This window comes from Bos indicus, chromosome X (genome assembly GCF_029378745.1).
Source record: "Bos indicus isolate NIAB-ARS_2022 breed Sahiwal x Tharparkar chromosome X, NIAB-ARS_B.indTharparkar_mat_pri_1.0, whole genome shotgun sequence".
Classification (NCBI taxonomy): domain Eukaryota; kingdom Metazoa; phylum Chordata; class Mammalia; order Artiodactyla; family Bovidae; genus Bos; species Bos indicus.
Genome location: NC_091789.1, coordinates 126,746,146 through 126,763,378, shown reverse-complemented (window position 1 = coordinate 126,763,378; position 17,233 = coordinate 126,746,146). Strand labels below are relative to the sequence as shown.

The 17,233-nt window shown below is 42.1% G+C and overlaps 1 protein-coding gene across 1 annotated transcript; it reads left to right on the top strand.

Moving 5' to 3' along the window:
• The first annotated feature begins 15,809 nt into the window (after window positions 1-15,809).
• LOC139181364 (melanoma-associated antigen B5-like) lies at window positions 15,810-16,975 on the top strand. The gene has a single exon (XM_070784570.1). It carries the CDS (start codon window positions 15,838-15,840, stop codon window positions 16,927-16,929), a length of 1,092 nt encoding a protein of 363 aa, XP_070640671.1. The 5' UTR covers window positions 15,810-15,837; the 3' UTR covers window positions 16,930-16,975.
• Window positions 16,976-17,233: the final 258 nt, after the last annotated feature.

Sequence of the window (17,233 nt, the reverse complement as noted above, 5' to 3'; positions counted from 1 at the left end):
TCCATGTGTAGAGTCTTCTCTTGTGTTGTTGTAAGAGGGTGTTGGCTATGACCAGTGCGTTCTCTCAGCAAAACTGTTAGCCTTTGCCCTGCTTCAATTTGGAGTTCAAGGACAAACTTGCTCTTACTCCAGGTATCACTTGACTTCCTACTTTCGTATTCCAAGCCTCTATGATGAAAAGGACATATTTTCTTGGTTTTAGTTCTAGATGGCCTCGTAGGTCATCATAGAACTGTTCAACTTCAGTTTCTTTGGCATTAATGGTTGGTGCATAGACTTGGATTACTGTTGTATTGAATGGTTTGCCTTGGAAATGAACAGAGATTATATTGTCCTTTTTGAGATTGCACCCAAGTAATGCATTTCGGACTCTTTTGTTGACTATGAGGCTATTCCATTTCTTTTTTAAGATTCTTTCTCACAATAGTAAATATAATGGTCATGTGAATTAAATTTGCTCATTCCCATCCATTTTAGTTCACTGATTACTAAAATGTTCATGTTCACTCTTGCCATCTCCTGTTCGACCACTTCCAACTTACTTTGATTCATGGACCTAACATTCCAGGTTCCTATGCAATACTGTTCTTTACAGCATCAGAGTTTACTTTCATCACCAGTCACATCCACCACTGGGTGTTGCTTTCACTTTGGCTCTGTCTCTTCATTGTTTCTGGAATTATTTCTCCACTCTTCTCCAGTAGCATATTGGGCACCTACTGACCTGGGGTGTTCCTCTTTCAGTGTCATATCTTTTTGTCTTTTCATACTGTTCAGGGGATTCTCAAGGCAAGAATACTGAAGTGCTTGGCTTTTCCCTTCTCCAGTAGACCATGTTTTGTCAGAACTCTCCACCATGACCTGTCTGTCTTGGATGCCCCTACACGGCTTCATTGAGTTAGACAAGGCTGTGATCCATGTGATCAGCTTGGTTAGTTTTCTGATTGTGGTTTTCATTCTGTCTGCCTTTTGATGGATAAGGTTAAGAGGCTTGTAGAAGCTTCCTGATGGGAGGGACTGGCTGTGGCAATACTAAGTGACTCAAACTAAGTGGCAAATATTTGTGACTCATCAGATCAGATCAGATCAGATCAGTCGCTCAGTCCTGTCTGACTCTTTGTGACCCCATGAATTGTAGCATGCCAGGCCTCCCTGTCCATCACCAACTCCCAGAGTTCACTGAGACTCACGTCCATCGAGTCAGTGATGCCATCCAGCCATCTCATCCTCTGTCGTCCCCTTCTCCTCCTGCCCCCAATCCCTCCCAGCAGCAAAGTCTTTTCCAGTTAGTCAACTCTTCGCATGAGGTGGCCATGGAACAGGAGTTTCAGCTTTAGTATCATTCCTTCCAAAGAAATCCCAGGGCTGATCACCTTCAGAATGGATTGGTTGGATCTCCTTGCAGTCCAAGAGACTCTCAAGAGTCTTCTCCAACACCACAGTTCAAAAGCATCAATTCTTTGGTGCTCAGCCTTCCTCACAGTCCAACTCTCACATCCATACATGACCAAAGGAAAAACCATAGCCTTGACTAGACGAACCTTTGTTGGCAAAGTAATGTCTCTGCTTTTGAATATGCTATCTAGATTGGTCATAACTTTCCTTCCAAGGAGTAAGCGTCTTTTAATTTCATGGCTGCAGTCAACATCTGCAGTGATTTTGGAGCCCAGAAAAATAAAGTCTGCTACTGTTTCCACTATTTCCCCATCTATTTCCCATGATGTGATGGGACCGGATGCCATGATCTTTATTTTCTGAATGTTGAGCTTTAAGCCAACTTATTCACTCTCCTCTTTCACTTTCATCAAGAGGCTTTTTAGTTTCTCTTCACTTTCTGCCATAAGGGTGGTGTCATCTGCATATCTGAGGTTATTGATATTTCTCCCGGCATTCTTGATTCCAGATTGTGTTTCTTCCAGTCCAGCTTTTCTCATGATGTACTCTGCATATAAGTTAAATAAGCAGGGTGGAAATATACAGCCTTGACGTACTCCTTTCCCTATTTGGAACCAGTCTGTTGTTCCATGTCCAGTTCTAACTGTTGCTTCCTGACCTGCATACAAATTTCTCAAGAGGCAGATCAAGACGTCTGGTATTCCCATCTCTTTCAGAATTTTCCACAGTTGATTGATTGTGATCCACACAGTCAAAGGCTTTGGCATAGTCAATAAAGCAGAAATAGATGTTTTTCTGGAACTCTCTTGCTTTTTGCATGATCCAGCAGATGTTGGCAATTTGATCTCTGGTTCCTCTGGCTTTTCTAAAACCAGCTTGAACATCAGGAAGTTCACGGTTCACATATTGCTGAAACCTGGCTTGGAGAATTTTGAGCATTACTTTACTAGCCTGTGACATGAGTGCAATTGTGTGGTAGTTTGAACATTCTTTGGCATTGCCTTTCTTTGGGATTGGAATGAAAACTGACCTTTTCCTGTCCTGTGGCCACTGCTGAGTTTTCCACATTTGCTGGCATATTGAGTACAGCACTTTCACAGCATCATCTTTCAGGATTTGGAATAGCTCAACTGGAATTCCATCACCTCCACTAGCTTTGTTCGTAGTGATGCTTTCTAAGGCCCACTTGACTTCACATTCCAGGATGTCTGGCTCTAGGTCAGTGATCACACCATCATGATTATCTGGGTCATGAAGATCTTTTTTGTACAGTTCTTCTGTGTATTCTTGCCATCTCTTCTTAATATCTTCTGCTTCTGTTAGGTCCATCCCATTTCTGTCCTTTATCGAGCCCATCTTTGCATGAAATGTTCCTTTGGTATCTCTGATTTTCTTGAAGAGATCCCTAGTCTTTGCGATTCTGTTGTTTTCCTCTATTTCTTTGCATTGATTGCTGAAGAAGGCTTTCTTATCTCTTCTTGCTATTCTTTGGAACTCTGCATTCAGATGTTTATATCTTTCCTTTTCTCCATTGCTTTTCACTTCTAGGTGTTGCAAGAGGGCATCAGAGGGCAAACACACTGAAACCATACTCACAGAAAACTAGTCAATCTAATCACACTAGAACCACAGCCTTGTCTAACTCAATGAAACTAAGCCATGCCCGTGGGGCAACCCAAGATGGGCATGTCATGTTGGAGAGATCTGACAGAATGTGGTCCACTGGAGAAGGGAATGGCAAACCATTTCAGTATTCTTGCCTTGAGAACCCCATGAACAGTATGAAAAGGCAAAATGATAGGATACTGAAAGAGAAACTCCCCAAGTCAGTAGGTGCCCAATATGCTACTGGAGATCAGTGGAGAAATAACTCCAGAAAGAACGAAGGGATGGAGACAAAGCAAAAACAATACCCAGCTGTGGATGTGACTGGTTATAGAAGCAAAGTCCAATGCTGTAAAGAGCAATATTGCATAGGAACCTGGAATGTCAGGTCCATGAATCAAGGCAAATTGGAAGTCGTCAAACAAAAAATGGCAAGAATGAATGTCGACTTTATAGGAATCAGCAAAGTGAAATGGACTGGAATGGGTGAATTTAACTCAGATGACCAATATATCTACTACTAAGGGCAGGAATCCCTCAGAAGAAATGGAGTAGCCATCATGGTCAACAAAAGAGTCTGAAATGCAGTAGTTGGATGCAATCTCAAAAATGACAGAATGATCTCTGTTCGTTTCCAAGCAAACCATTCAATATCACAGTAATCCAAGTCTATGCCCCAACCAGTAATGCTGAAGAAGCTGAAGTTGAACCTTTCTATGAAGACCTACAAGACCTTTTAGAACTAACACCCAAAAAAGATGTCCTTTTCATTATAGGGGACTGGAATGCAAAAGTAGGAAGTCAAGAAACACCTGGAGTAACAGGCAAATTTGGCCTTGGAATACAGAATGAAGCAGGGCAAAGACTAATAGCGTTTTGCCAAGAAAATGCACTGGTCATAACAAACACCCTCTTCCAACACCACAAGAGAAGACTCTATCCATGGACATCACCAGATGGTCAACACCGAAATCAGATTGATTATAGTCTTTGCAGCCAAAGATGGAGAAGCTCTATACAGTCAGCAAAAACAAGACCAGGAGCTGACTGTGGCTCAGACCATGACCTCCTTATTGCCAAATTCAGACTTAAATTGAAGAAAGTAGGGAAAACCACTAGACCATCAGGTATTACCTAAATCAAATCCCTTATGATTATACAGTGGAAGTGAGAAATAGACTTAAGGGCCTAGATCTGATAGATAGAGTGCCTGATGAACTATGGAATGAGGTTCATGACATTGTACAGGAGACAGGGATCAAGACCATCCCCATAGAAAAGAAATGCAATTGTGACTCATACTAAGTGGCAAATAAATGAAATTTTGTTGCAGGTGTTCAAAATATCTAGGGAAAGGGGGTCTGAGGCCTCTGGGGCAAGTATCTGTTTTCCTTTTCTTTCCAGAATTATGGACTTGGCAGGATAGACATTGCTGGTAGACTGTTTGCACAATTTTATAAAAATCCTCCTACCAGTGTCTGTAATTTGAGTCATCTTAAATGATGGTCAGGGAAAGAGTTGCTAGAAAGCTGGGAGGAACCAAGGGATCATCTTGAATTTCTCATAGCCTCAACTCTTTATTTCATTTAAAGCTATTGTTTACCCATTTACTTTCTCCAATGTGGGAGCTGACTGGTGCCATATTAAATAGACGTCAGGATGGCAAAAGTGCGGCAAGGAAGGGTCAATGTTTTTGGCAGAAGCAAAATGGACTTTATCTACATGTGCCACAATGTTCACAGATTCTTTTGTTGTTCTGCCTGTACATACAAGTCAGCTTCAGTGTTTCTCTGATACTTGGGTTTAGTCCTTTTAGTGTGAGCTTCAATTTTGATGACAGACAACATTCTACTACAGGACATAGAAGACTTCCAAAGGTTTCTAATAATTCCTGAAACACTTATAATACACACCTATACAAGTCTGAAAGTGTGAGTTGCTCAGTTGTGTCTGACTCTTTGCGACCCCTTGCACTGTAGCCCACCAGGCTTCTCTGTCCATGGAATTCTCCAGGTAAGAATACTGGAGTAGGTAGCCATTCCCTTCTCCAGGGGATGTTCCTGACCCAGAGATCGAAGTCAGATCTCCTGCACTGCAGGCAGATTCCTTGCTGTCTGAGCCACCTGATAAGCCAGACACAACGTAAAAAAGGCTTAACATTACTTCTTATTTGGCAATGCTTCCCATGTAATTTCACATAACCAATATTCTTAATTAGTTTAATATCTCTCTTTTTATAAGGAGAGAGAACAAATCTTTGAGATATTTCAGGGGCCCTCTGAAATAACGTATACCTCAAAGCTACTTCTAAGTCAAAAAGACATGTAGAATTTGATTTGGAGGAAGCTTTTCAAAAACATCAAAGAGGCTTTAAAACACTTAGTCTCATAGATCACTGGGAAAAAATGCTTAGTTATCCACTTAACCAAAATAACAAAGAGTTCATAGGCAAATATAGGTTATATCGTTCTGATTAAAATTTAGCCCTTTTAACATCCAGAGGACTAGGTTTACTTAAGCAATCATGTTCTGATAAAGATTCTCTCTCTCTCTCTCTCTCTCTCTCTCTCTCTCTCTCTCTCTCTCTCTCTCTCTATATATATATATATATATATATATATATATATATATATTTGGTCAGATTCCTTCAAGGTAAAGAAAAACTTTCATAATTTCTTCTTACTGAGAACAAACCCATAGAAAAAATACAGTTTGTCCTTTTAACAGAGATAAAACCAAATTCCAATTTTATACGAGGTTACTTTTGATACTTAAACTCACTTACTTAATTAAATTGATTCCAATTTTATTTATTCTTGATCACACATAAAATTCCTTTCCAAAGATTTATTTTTTCACAAAACTTACAATTTTCTATGTCCATTTTAGTTTGTGCCTTGTTTTCTTTCCCATTTGGGAATAACCAGCCTTACAAAAAACTACTTTTTTTTTCCTTAACAAAAACGTCTCCATACCATATAAATTTTATTACCACCAAATATATTCTGTCTGTTATACTCAGTAGCTTTAACCACATATTAAACTTCTTAATCCTTTTAATTTTAATTTTTTCAGTGAAAATAAAGAAGTAAACAATTCTTTTTTTTCCTTTTTTTAAATTTAAATTTATTTATGTTAATTGGAAAATAATTACTTTACAATATTGTATTGGTTTTGCCATACATCAACATGAATCCGCCACGGGTGTACACGTGTTCCCCGTCCTGAACCCCCCTCCCACTTCCCTCCCCGTACCATCCCTCTGGGTCATCCCAGTGCACCAGCCCCAAGCATCCTGTATCCTGCATCGAACCTGGACTGGCAATTCATTTCTTTCTTAATTGTATTAATATTTTGTGGCTCAGCAAACTTAAAAACACATGTTATAATTTCCAGAAATATATAGAATAATCTTTCAATAAAGCATAAGGTACATTTATTAATAAACCAAAACATACTTAGTCTCTTGTAGTAACAGGTGAAATATATGCAAACTTAGACTTGTTCAACAATTAATGTTTTAGTATTTTATCTTATTTGGAAATGACTAGATAGTCAACAAATTTTCATCACTTAATTTAACTTAGCCAAACTCTAAGAGTATAAATTACCAAAGAGATTTAGGAAACAATTTGAGTAGACATATCACAAAACGATTATTGTTAAAAAGTTCACCTAAAAACTATCTCATTTATATCTATTTAATTCTTTTGTTCTTCTTAATAATCATACTTAGATTCCTCATGAAAATCTCATTAAAGCATTTAGTCATTATCTTAAGACCTTTTGACTCTTTTTTGTTTGTTTGTTTGTTCCCGACAAATGTTGCAACAGAGACATTAGCTCATTTGACTAGTAAACCCAGTAGAACAAAAGTTGGTTATCCATATTTTATTTTATGCTAACTCTGAAGATATACCCATATTAAACCAGTAAGCTTAAATTTAGCTTTTATTTACTCAAGATTATTCTAGCTCATGTGAACCTGAAAATTATTTGGGTTGGTGTTTCTTAAACTTTTAAGAATTTTTATATAAGCACAAGTTTTTTTAAGCCAATTAATAGAGCTCTTTTACAAATATGATTTTGGCACCATAATCTGGAATTAGAAAGATACCATATTTACAATGTATACATATAGACATACAGACAGACAATTAGCTCAAAGTTTTCATTGTAAAACTTTAGTCATGAATCAGGTACAGTACAAAACTCACTAGTTTATAAATAACAACTGGAATTAATTAAGTATACTCATTCAGATGGCTAAAGTATTTTTCTTTGTTTGTGGAGAAGACTTTTAAGATCAGTATTTTCCCTTGACAAGCAATTTTAAAGAGACTGTTTAGGCAAGGGGGTGTTTTGCTGCTGCTGCTGCTAAGTCACTTCAGTCGTGTCCGACTCTGTGTGACCCCATAGACATCAGCCGACCAGGCTCACCTGCCCCTGAGATTCTCCAGGCAAGAACACTGGAGTGGGTTGCCATTTCCTTCTCCAATGCATGAAAGTGAAAAAGTAAAAGTGAAGTCGCTCAGTCTTGTCCGACTCTTAGAGACCCCATGGACTGCAGCCTACTAGGCTCCTCCATCCATGGGATTTTCCAGGCAAGAGTACTGGAGTGGGGTGTCATTGCCTTCTCCGAGGGGGTGTTTTAGCAGTATGTGTTTAAAGAGGTTCCTTTTTTTTTTTTTAATTCTACAGACTGAGCTAACCCAGACTCATTCTCAGGTGCTGTGACCTGTGTTAACACTTGAAAGACATGATAGAATTTATAACTTCAAGGGGCAGAGACAGAAAATGTGTTTTCTCCTAGGAGTTTTGGAGCATATTTGTCTATTATCATAAGTATTTGAGTAATTGCTATTAATTTTTTTCCTTAAGTAAAGGAAAATTTTACTCTAATACCCTGGTTATTTATAATATCTACAAGCATTTTAGTAGGGATGGGCAAAGCCTTGGGACTTGTCAAGTTAGGTGTGTTTTGACTTGCTTCTAGAATCGTATTTCTGATTTTATATGTACAAGACAAAGACAGTTGTTTCTGTTAGCCCTTGGCTCCAGCTGATTTGTTCTGAGATTATGTGTAGGAGGTCCTGAAAATTTACTGAGGAAGCAGGGTTATTTTTAAGAAGGAGAATTTTGTTGGATTTTTGTTTAAGTCCTTTCATCATAATAAGGAATGTCTTAAGGGCAGTCATTATAATTTTTTTCCTTTCAATTTGATCCTCACATAAGTATTAATATGACAGATGTTTATGATGACAGCTCCCACAAAATGTTTTCCTTTTAAATACAGCCAATTTAAAGGATCCATCATCTGGCAATTGGCAAGTAGGCTCTTATATTAATTTCAAACAGCAACTCAAACCAGTAAGGTTTTTTTTTTTTTAATTGCTTAACAAAAGATGCAAGAAACATAATACAAGAGAGTATGTACCCCTCACAAGATCCAGAAAGTTCATTCCCAGAGTTAGTCAAAAAAGTAAAAGCCTTTTGTTGCTACAGGTGGTATGAATGATGTAGTGAAAACAAGCTCTGTAGTGTCCCACAAAACGTGGGGCACTCCAGCCATAAGCTCACTAATTCATGACACCAGGCAGGCACTACTGGCATGAGGCTTTTCAGTGCTAACAAGAAACACAAGCTGAGATGACAAATGCCCTTTATGGACCAGGACCCCTTATGACAACCCCCCCGAGAGCTGGCCCAACCAGACAAAGGGAGTGCTGCTGGTGACTTCATGTCTTGGAACTCCAGTCTATTCAACAAGCCACCAGATATACCCCAGTAAATGTATCTCCTGGATGGCAGAGATCAGACAGAATATTCTCACTGGACAAAATGATGAGCTCTCAAGATATAAAAGAAGATGGAAGGTAAAGTCTCATCTGGTTTTTACTTACGGGAACCACAGCAAAGTTTGTCTAAATAGATGCAGGTCTGGTGAGAATTGCTAACTCATCACTCTGTGAGGCTGGCTTGAACAGCAGGCTTATAGAGCCTATGCCTGCTGTACTGCCCTATGGTTCCTGCTCCTTATGACAAATGACACAACAGACAAAGTAAAATGGTGACCATGTTTGAGAAGAAAAGAATCCCTAAGTTTCCCTAAGTCCAAGGAACTAGCTATACAAATATTATCTCCTGCTAATCTAAATTTAGAGAGAAAAAAAGGGACTCTGACTACTTTCCCTCGCATCAGACCTTGAAGGCAGAGATCTGGAGACTGACATGATAAGACATCTTACCTTCTGTGGCCTTTGTCAGATGTCCCAAGATCTCTCAGTAGCAGCAGTCTCAGGATGATAAACCTCCTGGCTGGCTTGCCAACTGTCAGGAAGAGAGAAATTTATGCCTCTATGCCTCTTGAGTTCCTGTGATTGGACTAATAATAAAATTGACACAGACAGATTAGCAGGAGAAGAAGAAACAAATTGTAATTCATGTGCACGAGGGTGTCTTAGAAATGGGACCTGAAGAAGTGGCCAAAGCAGGCAGCTTTTATATGATTCATACCTAGAAACAATACATTTTTGAGGAATGGACAGGACAAATAAACGTAAGTTTTTTGGGCTCAATTAGTGAAGAATCTAAACAGAATTTGAGCTTGGGGTAGTAAATTAAAGACATTTGTGTATACAGACTTCTCTGGCTGGATTCTCTATTTTTGGCTATCAGGGTGTTCTTCTACCTCCAGATGCAGGCAGTGCATCTTTCATATGACAGACGCATTTCCTGCTTTCAGAGAGACAGAAAAGAGGGTCAAAATATTACTCCTGCAATGGCCTTTTCTTAAGTAACCTGAATACAAGGTAATCAATATGTCACTGTGGCATATTTTGGGGCAACCTGCATTGAGCCCCAACAGGTGAGATGCACAAGAGCCACTCTGTTGACACTTTCTGCCTTGAACTGGTAGAGCCAAATCCCAATGCACTAAAAGTGCATTTTAATTGGGTTATCGAGTAATTTACAAATTCTAAGAGCGGGCTAGATTTTGGTGGGGAAGAAACAAATAAAAATAGACATGGTTTAGATAGAAGGGAAACTGGAAAGGACTAAAAGAGTTGGTACATGACAAAATTCCAGGAACTTTGAGTTGCTTCCAGGTAGGAAATAAAAAAAAAAAAAAAACCTCCACACCAAAATTAAATAATAAATGGTCTAATGTGGAAAAGATACTTAATTTTACTTGCTAAAGCAAAATTTTGACTGATTTGGTATTGTTCTGTCTGAAAGTGCTGCATTTCCCCTGACATATGCTGGATTTAAGAAAACATTGCTACACAGGTGATATTGTCTAGGTAAAGATATTAACTGCCATTCATGAAACACGTAATATTTGCCTGGATTTTGATGGGTGCTTTATACACAATACAAACATTCCCACAGTCATACAGTGCAGTTCAGTTCAGTCGCTCCGTCGTGTCTGACTCTCTGAGACCCCATGAATCGCAGCATGCCAGGCCTCCCTGTCCATCACCAACTCCCAGAGCTCACTCAGACTCACGTCCATCAAGTCCGTGATGCCATCCAGCCATCTCATCCTCTGTTGTCCCCTTCTCCTCCTGCCCCCAATCCCTCCCAGCATCAGATCTTTCCCAATGAGTCAACTCTTCGCATGAGGTGGCCAAAGTATTGGAATTTCAGCTTTAGCATCATTCCTTCCAAAGAACACAGTCATACAAGTTAGGATTTATCAAATTCATTTGGCAGATGAAGAACTTGCATTATTCTCATATTCACAAGGTGGTAAGTAACAGAGCTAGACTAGACTCCTGGTCTGAATTTCTCTAGGGCACACTCTTTTCTACCACTCCCACCCTGATGTTGACCTTGTGTATTTTTACTCACTTTTCTTCTCTCTATTCTGGAATATATTTCAGGTGATTGAAGGAACAATAAAAATAAAAAGCAGTGTGTGTCCAAAGTACTGGATTGAAATACATAACCAGGGCAATAAGAAAACCCAAATAAGTGAGGGGTATGAATAATGAAAAGAAGCTTACTACCTGGTAACAATATGATCATTTATATGTGCAGTGTCAGTTAACCATGAAATAGGAGGGTCTCATGAAATTATCAGGCTCAGCCCACTTCTGTAGTATGCAAGTCTCATAGAACAGAAGTTGTATCGGAAGCCAAGTCTGGGTGGTAAAGAAAAGAAAGAAATTAGCATGTTTTTTGCATTTTTCTCTGAAAGCTCAACTCCTATCTAAGTCTTCTACCTGGCACTTCAGCTTCCCTATCTTACATCATTCCTGGGACACAGACCCATTGCCATCAAGACTCACAGTGGAGATAGTACTTAAGAATTTGCATGGATGTGGCTTTTACAAGGAAGCCATTCATTAAAGAGACAGGAGCTGAGACAGGACTCGGGTGCAGGACTGCAGAGGAGAACACCACCTGATCCTTTAGGGAGTCCTGCAGGGACAACCCTGTACCTACTCTTAGACCTGTGCCATCAGGCAGCTTCCTGCAAGGAAGGTCTCAAGTAGGTGAGGACCTCGTTGTAAGGACAGTGACAGAAGGAAGTGCCCAAGGTCCTGAAAGGAGTGTAATTGAGAAGCCTATGTGAAACTATGTGTGTCCTCCACTCCCAGAGGGGGCGCCAGAGATCGAGGCACTATCTATGGTGAGGCGCTCACTTCCTCCTAGGTAGTAGCCAGCACTCACTTCCGGCTAGGCGGCTAAGGAAGCAGAGCGAGTTTGCCTCCGGCGGTGGCACGTGGCCTCAGGCGTGTGAGCATTTCCAGGATCTAGCAGGAACCGAGTCAAGGTGAGGAGCCTGAATGATGAATGGGAGACCCCCCCAAACCTCCAACCTCCCCCACCCCGTGCTGCTGCACCCCCATCTTTGCCTCGCACCCTGCTCCGTGCCTCGCCCCCTGCCCCATGCCTCGCCCCCTCCCCCGTGCCTCTCCCTCGCCCCCTTGCCTGGCTCCCTCCCCCTTGCCTCGCCCCCCCTCCCCCGTGCCTTATGTCCACAAAGCCCTGACGCTCTGGTGGAGGAAGATTCCTGCCCAGAGGCTATCCGGGAGGTGAGGAGCTTGGTTGAAGTGGGTGGCCCCAGTTTAGAGGGCGAAGAAGACCCTAACAAGGGTCTGAGAGAGGAAATTCAGGTGGAAAGTCTGAACAAGGCCCTGGTTGTTGCTCTCAGAGGACCCAAGCATGGCGGTCAGGTAGAGGTGAGCCTTCCTTTTCTATATGATAGATTAGGAGCTCGACCCCCTTGCCCTGAAGGAATTCGAGGAGGCAACTCTGAGTGAGGTCTGAGGGGACCTCCACCCCAGAACAGTGAAGTGGCACAGGACTTGTGGTTCCGTCAAGCTTGGGAAGACCCGAACAGGGCGATCAGGCTGACTTCTTTGAGGAGGGTCTCTGAGATTGTGAGGGTGTTGGTTTTTTAGGGGAGGGGCCTCAAGGTAGCAGATGAAAGCATTCTAGGGTGGCCAGGGGTTGGGATGAGGACCCTATGTGAGGACAAAGGGAATTCCTGCCCTGCTGGCAGCCTGGCGTGTCCGTGCAACTGGTGATGTGATGACTGACACTCATTTTCTCTTATGGTATCTTGAGGATGGAATGGTGAAGGGATGGGGGGTGGGGGGCGAGGCAGGAAGGCAGCATGTGGGGCGAGTGAAAGATTTTATTTATAAGGGGTAGTTTATTCCCCCACAGTAGGAGGATTTCCAGATCTTTCCAGGAGTTGTATGGGGTACAGAAGAATCCATCTGCTATTCTCAGCCTTAGAGACCATGGGAAAGTGGGGGAACCCTCAAGTGTTACTGGGTTGTTGTCTCAGGAGAGGCTGGCAGGAAGACAGAAATTCCAGATCATGCAAAGGGTCAAAGGAAAGATTGAAAGGACTACCAAAAATTGAATCAGTTCAATTCAGTTTGGTCACTCGGTCATGCCTCTTTGTGACCCCATGGACTGACTGCAGCATGCCAGGCTTCCCTGTCCATCACCGACTCCCAGCACTTAATTAAAACTCATGTCCATGGAGTTGGTGATGCCATCCAACCATCTCACCCTCTGTCGTCCCCTTTTCCTCCCGTCTTCAATATTTCCCAGCTTCAGGGTCTTTTCCAATGAATCAGTTCTACCCATAAAGTGCCCAAAGTATTCAGCTTCAGCAACAGTCCCTCCAATGAATATTCAGGACCGATTTCCTTTAGGTTTGACTCGTTTAATCTCCTTGCAGTCTAAGGGACTCTCAAGAGTCTTCTCAAACACCACAGTTCAAAAGCATCAATTCTTTGGTGCTCAGCTTTCTTATAGTCCAACTCTCACATCCATACATTTCAGTTCAGTCGCTCAGTCGTGTCCAACTCGTTGCAACCCCATGAATCACAGCATGCCAGGCCTCCCTGTCCAGCACCAACTGCCGGAGTTCACTCAAACTCATGTCCGTTGAGTCAGTGATGCCATCCAGCCATCTCATCCTCTGTCGTCCCCTTCCCCTCCTGCCCCCAATCTCTCCCAGCATCAGGGTCTTTTCCATGCGTCAACTCTTCGCATGAGGTGGCCAAAGTACTGGAGTTTCAGATTCAGCATCAGTCCTTCCAATGAACACCCAAGACTGATCTCCTTTAGAATGGACTGGTTGGATCTCCTTGCAGTCGAAGCGACTCTCAAGAGTCTTTTCCAACACCACAGTTCAAAAGCATCAGTTCTTCTGTGCTCAGCTTTCTTCACAGTCCAACCCTCACATCCATACATGACCAAAGGAAAAACCATAGCCTTGACTAGACTGACCTTTGTTGGCAAAGTAATGTCTCTGCTTTTGAATGTGCTATCTAGGTTGGTCATAACTTTCCTTCCAAGGAGTAAGCGTCTTTTAATTTCATGGCTGCAGTCAACATCTGCAGTGATTTTGGAGCCCAGAAAAATAAAGTCTGCCACTGTTTCCACTGTTTCCCCATCTATTTGTCGTGAAGTGATGGGACCAGATGCCATAATCTTAGTTTTGTGAATGTTGAGCTTTAAGCCAACTTTTTCACTCTCCTCTTTCACTTTCATCAGGAGGCTTTTTAGTTTCTCTTCACTTTCTGCCATAAGGGTGGTGTCATTTGCATATCTGAGGTTATTGATATTTCCCCCGGCAATCTTGATTCCAGCTTGTGCTTCTTCCAGCCCAGCGTTTCTCATGATGTACTCTGCATATAAGTTAAATTAGCAGGGTGACAATATACAACTTTGACGTACTCCTCTTCCTATTTGGAACCAGTCTGTTGTTGCATGTCCAGTTCTAACTGTTGCTTCCTGACCTGCATATTGGTTCCTCAAGAGGCAGGTCAGGTGGTCTAGTATCCTCATCTCTTTCAGAATTTTCCACAGTTTGTGGTGATCCACACAGTCAAAGGCTTTGGCATAGTCAATAAAGCAGAAATAGATGTCTTTCTGGAACTCTCTTGCTTTTTTGATGATCCAGTGGATGTTGGCAATTTGATCTCTGGTTCCTCTGCCTTTTCTAAAACCAGCTTGAACATCTGGAAGTTCACCGTTAACATACTGCTGAAGCCTGGCTTGCAGAATTTTGAGCATTACTTTACTAGCATGTGACATGAGTGCAATTGTGTGGTAGTTTGAACATTCTTTGGCATTGACTTTCCTTGTGATTGGAATGAAAACTGACCTTTTCCATACATGACTACTGGAAAAACCATAGCTTTGACTAGATGGACCTTTGTCAGCAAGGTAATGTCTCTGTTTTTTAATATGCTATCTAGTTTGGTCATAGCTTTTCTTCCAAGGAGCAAGAGTCTTTTAATTTCATTGCTGCAGTCACCATCTGCCGTGATTTTGGAGCCCAAGAACATAAAGTCTCTCACTGTTTCCATTGTTTCCCCATCTATTTGCCATGAAGTGATGGGACTAGATGCCATGACCTTAGTTTTTTAAATGTTGAGTTTTAAGCCAACTTTTTCACTCTCCTCTTTCACTAAGAGGCTCTTTAGTTCTTCTTCATTTTCTGCCATAAGGGTGGTGTCATGTACGTATCTGAGGTTATTGATATTTCTCCCAGCAATCTTGATTCCAGCTTGTGTTTCATCCAGCCTGGCATTTCAGATAAGTTAAATAAGCAGAGTGACAATAGATCACAAAAAATCTAGGCCCCACATTTTTCATTCAGAACTTGCAGGCTCAGGGCAGGACTGTCAGACTGAGGCTGATAATCCACATCAAATCTGAGAGAGAAGAGTATGAGGTTAGTCTGACGTTGCAGCCACCAGTCAGCAGAGGGGAAGTATACCAGGTACCGCCTGGAGACCAGGTGAGCATCCTTAAGGAGAACTGAGGACCCAAGCAGCCCCTGAAAGAGTGGGTTCCACATAGCTCTCAGATGGCTATCCTCTGACAGAGAGAAGGGCTAAGGAACCCCTTCACTTCCTCCTCTGGGGTCTCTGGGAAGTGCTGACTTTGGTTTGAGGTGTCAGCTTCAAAGCATCAGAAAAGAGGAGCCTCTAGACCTGCCAACAATTGACTAAATGAGTATGATGACCCTGAGTATAAACTGAGAATACCCTCAAACCCAGAAGCGAGGCTCCCTACTGCCAGCCCCTGCTGTCACCCTAGTATACCCCTAGCAGGGTTGGCAGGCTGCATTCTAAGGCTCTAATATCCTCCACAGTTTTCTCAGGGGACAGGCTGATCAAAACAGAAGCCTTGAGAGGTCCTCGACCAGTGCCCCCAGGGACCTTGCAGAGGTGGCCTTGGTTAAAGCCAAGGTGGAATCTCCCTGCTGAGGTGCTTACAGCATCTTATTCTCCTTCCTCCAGGTGCCCACGTCTTCTTAGCTCCTGTCTATACTCCTTCCTGCTGTCCCTGACCATGCCTCGAAGTAAGAAGAGTAAGGCCCGTGGTGGTGATAAATGTCCCCAAGCCCAAGGCAAGACCCAGAGTTGTGGTGGTGCTCAGGCCATAGCAACAGCAGAAGAGGAGTCCACTACCTCCTCTCTTCAGTGTGAAGATATTACCCAGAGTCTGCCTGGTGCTGAGTCATGTAGCACTTCTCGGGAGCGTCAAAGAGTACCGACCATCGCCACTACTGCTCTCTTTTCTTACACTAGATCTTGTGAAGCATTCAATGGCCAATCCAAGTATAGGGCACTTGCCTATGAGGTCCCACCCTTCACTGAGACCCCAGGAACTGACTGTTTAACCAGGAAACCTAGCTTTTTGGAGCAGTTCCTTCTGTACAAGTATAAAATGAAGCAGCTCATGATGAAGGAAGACATACTGAAGATTATCCACCAAAGCCACCATGACCGATTTGCTGAGATTCTCAAGAGAGCCTCTGAACGCATTGAGCTAGTCTTTGCGGTAGATCTGAAGGAAGTTGATTCAGTCGTTCCCTGCTATAATCTGATCAGCAAATTGAAGCTCCCCAACAATGGGAGGGTGCGTGGTGGAAGGGGTTTACCCAAGACTGGTCTCCTGATGAATCTCCTGGGTATGATCTTCCTGAAGGGCAACTGTGCCGCTGAGGAAGACATCTGGAAATACCTGGGTACGATGCGAGTATATGCTGGAAGAAAGCACTTTATCTTTGGAGAGCCCAGAAAGCTCATCACCAAAGATTTAGTGAGGCTGAAGTACCTGGAGTACCGCCAGGTTGCCAACAGTGATCCTCCACGTTATGAGTTTCTCTGGGGCCCCAAAGCACATCTTGAAACCAGCAAGATGAAAGTCCTGGAATTTTTGGCAAAGGTCAATGATGCTGTTCCCAGTGACTTCCCCGCTTATTATGAAGAAGCTTTGCAAGATGAAGAAGAGAAAGCCCAAGGCATGCATGCAGCCAAGCCTGACACTACTGTCAAAGTCAGTACACCTCCCAGGGGACATGCTCAATATTATCATCCCACCCATAAAGAAGTATGTGAAGTTTTTACCCCCAGCCAGGAAAATATAACATCACAATAGGGATTATATTCTTGGAAATGTGAAAGAATCCCATAGTAAAATAGTTAGGATAATGGAATAGAAAAAAAGTAAAACATGGTCAGTGTTAGTTTTTCTTGTTCCTTTTAGGCTTTAGCTTTGTTAAAGTAATTGATCTGTGCTCTGAGTTCCTTAGCTGCTTCAAGAAAGTAAGAGAAGTAAAATGCTAGTAAAGTAAACCTTGTGTTTATTGGCTCTTTTATTCATCAAACATTGAGAATCTGCTCTTGGGAAGGCTCAATGCTAGTACTGGGGATGCTAATATAAAGAAAACCCAGCCTCTACT